Source organism: Alligator sinensis, unplaced genomic scaffold (assembly GCF_000455745.1).
Source record: "Alligator sinensis unplaced genomic scaffold, ASM45574v1 scaffold410_1, whole genome shotgun sequence".
Lineage (NCBI taxonomy): Eukaryota > Metazoa > Chordata > Crocodylia > Alligatoridae > Alligator > Alligator sinensis.
This window is the reverse complement of record NW_005841972.1, coordinates 97872-104820: the sequence shown is the minus strand read 5'-3', so window position 1 is coordinate 104820 and position 6949 is coordinate 97872. Positions and strand designations below refer to the sequence as shown.

The 6949-nt window shown below is 49.6% G+C and overlaps 1 protein-coding gene across 1 annotated transcript in view; it reads right to left on the bottom strand.

Moving 5' to 3' along the window:
- Positions 1-1115: 1115 nt before the first annotated feature.
- The window catches only part of ARHGDIG (Rho GDP dissociation inhibitor gamma), a 38545-nt gene continuing 32711 nt past the window's right edge, over positions 1116-6949 (bottom strand). The window contains exons 3-6 of the mRNA XM_014518630.2: positions 4543-4626; positions 4034-4110; positions 3153-3216; positions 1116-2952 (exon numbers count right to left, since the gene is read on the bottom strand). Coding sequence (XP_014374116.1) covers positions 2753-2952; positions 3153-3216; positions 4034-4110; positions 4543-4626 — 425 coding nt within the window. The 3' untranslated portion in view covers positions 1116-2752. The remainder of the gene's footprint in view (positions 2953-3152; positions 3217-4033; positions 4111-4542; positions 4627-6949) is intronic.

Below are 6949 nucleotides of genomic sequence, written 5' to 3'. Positions count from 1 at the left end.
AGCTGTCAAGGAGATTGGTGCAGGGGGGTCTGGGTTCTGGGGCCCTGCACCTCTAGCTGCTGACAGGAAAAACTCATGACATTGGTGCTTGTGCAAGTGCCTGTCTCTGTCTTGGGGCAGTCGATTGTCTGTATTGATTATTTCCTCTCCTTAGTCTGTCTGTGGTTTTGTAGGTGTTAATCCATAGTTGTTAAGTCGTTATGTAGTAGCTAGGTACTGTGTATTGAACTGGTCCCTGAGTGAATCATGATTAACTGGTAACTGGTAACACAGCAGCTTAGCAGCCAGGCCTGCAGTAGTCCCCGCCCCCCCCTCCAGTGCCCCAAGACAGACACAGTTGCACAAGCACCCATGTCACAAGTTTTGCCTGTCCGCAGCTTGCAGTTTCCCCCAAACCCCTGCATTTATCTCCTTGAAACTTGGGCCACCACCCCTGCAGTTTTCAGCCCACTGCACCTTGACACACACAGGGTGATCTATGTCATGAGTACTGCCTGTCAGCAGCTTGAGGTTCAGTTCCCCTCAAATCCCTGCACCCATCACCTTGAAACTTGGCAGGGTTTGTCGCTTTGTGGCCTCACCAGTGGCTACCACCCCTATGGTTTTGACCCCACTGTAGCTTAACACATACATGTGACATGAGCTTTGCTTTCAAGAATTTGGGGTGCAGTTCCCCCCAAACCCCTGTATTTATCTTCTTGAAACTTGGCAGGCTTCATGGCCTCAGCAGAGGCTAGAAAGCCTGCAGTTGTGACCCCACTGTGTCTTAACACATACACGTGACACAAGTTTTGCTTTCAGGATTTTGGGGCGCAGTTTCTCCGAACAACATGCACCTATCTCCTTGAAACGTGGCAGGCTTTGTTGTCTCAGCAGGGGCCACCATCCCTGCAGTTTTGACCCTGCTGTGGCTCAATACGTACACATGACATGAGTTTTGTTCTCAAGATTTTGGGGTGCAGTTTCTCCAAACCACCTGCACCTACCTTCTTGAAACTCGGCAAGCAACATGCCCTCAAAATGGGCTTCCATTCCTGCAAGATTCATCCAAATCTGGCCACAAATGACAAAGTTATAGCCTGTTTCAACCTTCACAATTATATCCTATGGGCAAAACGTCGAAACAGGGTCAAAACAGTAAAATGTTTCGATGGAACGAAACAGAACAGCTGTTTTGACTCAAAATAAAAGTTGAAACGAAACACTGTTCTGTCAAAACGTCAAAACGCTGGTCGAAACGAAATGCTTCCTTTATGCACAGCCCTAGCTCCTGGCACTGCAGTAAAGTAATGGGGCCAACATCTGCTGTGCCCCCCAGCTCTCCACAGTCTCCAGTTGGCTGGTGAATGAAGCACAGGCTAAGCCAATCAGTCAAATAAGAGATGTCTGTAAGGTTTAATGGTAATGACTAGGAGCACAGCCAGTGTTATCATCAGTACAGTTCAGAAAGGGCCAATACAACAGTGTTTAGGGCATCCTACAGGAACACACTCATACATCAGAGCTAGGTCAGGGGGTGTGATAGCAGATGCAGGCCCCAGCCCCTCTGAGCTGGCATGGTCCATACACAGCTAGGAAGACCCTCACACAGAGCTACAACAGGTTCACTAGCTACAGACCTAGCAATGGAGATGCCACAGGAGATGAGTCAGGAGAATCGGTATTAAAAAAAACCAGCAATTAAAAATAACTTTGGTTACAAAGACCACGACCTCTGGGGTCTGATTACTAAAGGGAGCCCCCACCTTAATATGAATTACATTCTAAGGCCCCTTGGCTCTGTTAGAGAGTAGGGCATGCTACATGGCAATGCTGGGGTGGTCAGAAGTAGAACTAGAGTGGCCACAGCGTGGAGCAGCAGCTGTTGCTGGGGCACTCAGGAGCACTACTCAGCAGACAGACAAGGGTTTTATGCACACAATAGGGCACTCTGACCATCAGCAGGAGGTGCTGGGATAAGTGAGGAGCAGACACTAGCTGCATCTCTGCCCAGCACAGACTTAGGCACCCCTCCCTAGGGCACTTTTCAACTCATGCAAGGCCCCTGCCCAGGAGCACCAAGCTTGTCTGGAGGAGACCTCATTGGAGCTGCTGCAGACAATGTGAAGGGCAGCTGCAGAGATGCCCACCTGAGCTTTGGGAGCAGCTGTCTGGAAGAACCTTGTGCCTCACTACCTGCAACCAAGGGCACAGTAAGCCCCTCTGCCACCCCCATCTGGCATACACTGCCATGTTCAGTGCAATAGACCCAGCTCGAAGAAAACCCTGATGGACAACAGCAGTCTCAGGCCCAGGAGAGGGACCTGAACTATCCTTTGGGGGAAAAGGTCCTACTGCACTCCCTAGTCCTTGGTAAAGTGCAGGCTAAGCTATAATAGTCTGCAGCATGCAGCAGGAAAAGGTGTTTGATCCTCCCCAGCTCTGGGCCAGGACCAGGATGGGGCACTTGTTAGCAACAATTTGTAGCTTGTTCTGATGGGAGAAGGATGCAGATCAAGAAACCGCATGAGGACCAGGGCACTGGTAGACTGTAGGCAGAGCCGGCATCATGACCTGACGGCCCAGAGCAGAGTGCAGAGCAATGGGGTTTGTGTGCTGTCTGCTGGGGCTCTGCAAATCGAGTATCCTACAGAAGCATGTGCCTGTGGTAGAAGTGGCCTGAGACTCTTTTGTTCGCATTAAGGATAGTTTGTCCCTAAATTCATACTAAGGTTGGAGCCTGAACTGCAGGGGGAGGGAGTGGGAAGGTGCTTCAATCTTTCCAGTCCTTCTTTATACAGAGGTTCCATGCCCAGGAAAGGTGATCCGTTTTGTCATCATCGGTGAAGAAGGATTTGATGTGGTAGGTGCCCCGCACCAGCATGCCCTTGGGGGCCTCTTCCATTGGGGTCAGGAACTCATACTCCTCAGCTCGGGGCCCATAGCTCCCCACCATGTAGATGTCTCTATCCACTGAGAACAGAGAGAGGGGAAACAGCAATAAGAGTGACTGCTTTGGAGATGACCCTCAGTGGCAGCACGGGTATACTGAAAAGGGTAGGACAGGGTGATGGCACAGGGCCTTGCAACACATGTCCAGCACTTTAGGACCTCCACACTGTGCAAGGTAGCCCAACCCCACTCCCCTGGCCAGGACAACCACCCAGACTCACCTTTCAGACCTTTCCTGTAGGTGTGGTGCAGATACTTCAATCCACAGACAATCTCCCTGTTCACCTGGAAGAGAGAAAGGGTAAGTGATACAGATTCATGCCACCACATACACACTGTGCCTGCTGGATGGGTTTGTGCCTCACACTGGTGACCTTACTGCAGACTGGCCAAGAAGAAGAGCAGCTAGAGGTTGCTAAGTTACTGTTTCTGGCCTTTTACCAAGGAGCCATTTGGAGAGGCACAAAGGTTATTTGTATGGAATGTAGCTGGATATGCAGAGCCTTGGTTTGCACTAGTGTCCTGTTTGTTCACCATACTGTGCAACCCTCCCCACCCTCCACTCTTAGCTCATGTTGGGCTTAGCCCCAGAGGAAGAATCCAGCTCAGTGGGCACACATACCAATGGAGTTGTTTGTAGGTAGCAGGATGGCAGGAGTTCTAGTAGTGCCTCCACACTGCATTTTTTGCAGCTCCGCCAGGTCCAAAGAATCACAAGCTGCACATACACTGCCAACCTGCAGCACCCACTAGGCACAGGCAGCAAGGCACACTGTAGGAAGTACCACAGGAACAAGCAGCAGGCAACGCCAGCAAAAGCTGAGCACTAAGGCCTCTGTGGGAACATCCTGCAAACTATAAGAGTCTCAGTGCCTGGCTTCTGGAGAACTGTGATCTGTGCTGGCTAGCAGGGATCCAGGGTACACAAGCTGTGCAGACCTTACAGAACTGAGATCCTTCCTCCAAGATGACATCTCCAGTAGCACTGCTACTGTCCCAGAGAGGCCCAGCCTTCATGGAAGTTTATCAAGTATTGAGTAGAGCAGCCTGCACACACCAAACCAACCCCCAAGCCTGCTGCAGGAGGCAAGGGTGAGCTCACCTTAAATGAGATTTTCACTCTGTAATCCACTCCTTCCTTCAGCACAAAGGACTGGCTCTTCAGTGCCTCCAGGTCACCTGTGCCAGGGAGACATGAGGTCCCTCAGCCTGTCTGTCCCAGTTAAAACTCTCAGTTGGAGTTTAGCCCACTCTTCTGCAACAGGCACAACCAGCAGAACCTCCTGGACTAGGGTTCAGACAGGAGCCCCTTTGGGGGCGTGTGGGGTGGCCGCTAATAGGGATGAACTAGGAGAGGACAGAGGCAGAAGCACCCAAAGTCACTTGTGAATTGTAGAGAAGCAGAGCTGGAAGGAACCTCCAGAAGTCATCCAGGGCAGCCCTCTCCCTGAAGCAAGATCATCCCTATCCAAACCAAAGGTACCAGAGCCTCCTCCCTCCACACCAACAGGCAGAGACCTTTCCTAGGTTGGAGATTTAGTGTGCTAGTGGCTGTGGGGTTATTCAGCTGCTTCCCTCCCATATACCCTGCCGCAGTGTTGCCTTGCTCACCTGCTAAGTCCATGGTGAGGGGCCCGGGAGCCTGGTCACACACCAGAGTCATTCTTGTCAGCTGGATATTGGGCACATTGGGATCTACAAGAGAAACCAGGAAAAGGTAGTTACTATCTGGGTGCTAGAGCCCCCCACCTCTGCCCAACAGCTCAGATTAGTCTCCTGAGGTGACACCAGTGCCAGATCTCCAACTGGGAGGCCCTGAGAACCAGAGCTCACCTTCTTGTCCTTTCCCAAGATGCTAGGGACACCGTCCCCCGGGCACCAGACAAACAGGGATGGACAGAGCAACTTGCAGTCACTGTGAGCAGATACCCAGGCTGCCCAGGGGATAAGTGCCAGCCTGAGCTCCCCATGTCTCAGCAGCCATGGTCACGAGTGGCCCTCAGGCAGGCAAAAATAAATAAATCACAGACTGCTCCAGCATCCCCTGCACCCTAGCCCATGACATGGTGAAGAAGAGTTGTTGCATTCCCAGGGAACAGATGGGACGTGGGGGGTGAGGGTGTTGACCACGTGTATGAAAGTAGCACTATGGGAAGTGCACTGCTGTTAGCACTAATGGGGTTGTGCTTTTCCATGTTGGAGTGCTTGCAGTTAGGGATCCACAAGCTGGAGTTTTATAGAGGCAGGGATGGGGACAAGAGGGAAGAAGGGGATATGAGGTTGTGGCAAGGGCTGGACTGCAGGGGGTTGTTCCAGCCCCAGGTAGGTATTGGTTAAGCTGAGGTAAGGCACACTGTGCAGGAGTGGGTGGGTGAGGGCTTTTATGTGTGGGATAGGGAGGGGAGGGGTTACTGCGCCTCACATTTTGTTTTTGGCATTTGTACCTTATGACTGAAGTTGTATGTAAAGAAACACGTTCTTTTGTTGCTGGGATATTACGAGTGTCTCGTCGTCCAATTCTGGCTCTTGTACAAGTTTAAGTGGTACGTGATTTTGGTTATCATAGTTGTACTATGTAATCTCTGACAGTTGTCTGTTTGTTGTTTCTAATTTTCTAATAAAAATTAAAAAAAAAAGCAAAAAAAAAAAAAGCTGTTGCATTCCCAGGGATGAGCAGGCTGCTGCTGTGCAGAGCTGCCCACATCTCAGATGACAGGGAGTTACAGTGACAGGTCAGTGCCATGACACTCCTGAGCTATCTGCCAGTCTGGTTAGAAGGGACATTCTAGAGAGACAGCCCAGCTGAAGTCCAGACAGTGCTCTTTGGCCTGGCACAGGAACCCGGCCTGAGGCGAGGCCCTGGCAGGTCTACTGAGAAAGCAGCAACAGCCCCCAACACAGAATGGATTCTCCGAGAACAGCCTCTAAATGGCACTGTACCAAGCCACATCATGGCTGTGTGGACGCATGGCCAGCAGTTGGCACATTTCTTATGCTGTGGTTACCCTGGGCCATCACTGAAATAAGTGTTTCTGGGCCCTGCAGCAAATGCCCATCCCAGAGGCGGTCACGCTGCCCTTGGGGGCCACTCAGGCCCTCTCTCCTTCACTCACCTTGATGTTATTAATTTCTTATAAGAGGGAGGATGTCCCAGGGCTTTCCAAGCCTGATCTTACTCTTCAGATCACAGGTGCTCATGGGTCATTGCCTTAAGGGCTAGTTTTGTGGGCACCATCCTCCCCAATATCCACTCCCATGCCTCACAGATGATCTGCTAATGCAAATCTGCCTTTTGGCAGGCCGCAGGCCAGGGTAAATAAAAATAAAAACTTTTTTTTTTTAATTAAAAAACAAGTTTTTTTAATTTAAATCAGATGGTTTTGATTTAATTGTATTTTTAACAAAAAAATTAAGATGTTCTTTTAAAAAATAAACATTAAAAGTTTTAATTTAAGATACGTTAAAGCTCAAAGATATCATCATGGAATAGGGATTATAACTTCTAATTATATACTATTTGAGACAATATATTCATGTAACCTTTTTAGAAGTTTTATAAATAGGTCACAACAGGCCATGGACTGTATTAGGGGCTCAATCTTATGGGATTCCCAGGGACTTCTCTACTGATTAGTAAAAATTAAAGAAAACCACTCTATCCAATGGGACTCAGTGCTCAGCCTAGAAGATCCCATTAAGCACCTCTGTGATGCTTAGTTTCAGTTCTCAAACTGTGGATTTGTCTCTCCAAAGATCATGGGCAGACAAGGTTCTTTAGGTAGATGCGATATCTTTTATTAGACCAACTAAATAGTTGGGAAAATTGTTTTTTGCAAGCTTTCGGGCACAAACACCCTTCTTCAGGCATAGGGAGAGTTTCATAGATTTCTTAGACATTAGGGCTGGAAGGGACCTCGGAAGATCATCGAGTCCAGCCCTCTGCCCAAAGGGCAGGAAGTCAGCTGGGGTCATAGGATCCCAGCAAGATAAGCATCCAATTTACTCTTGAAGGTGTTCA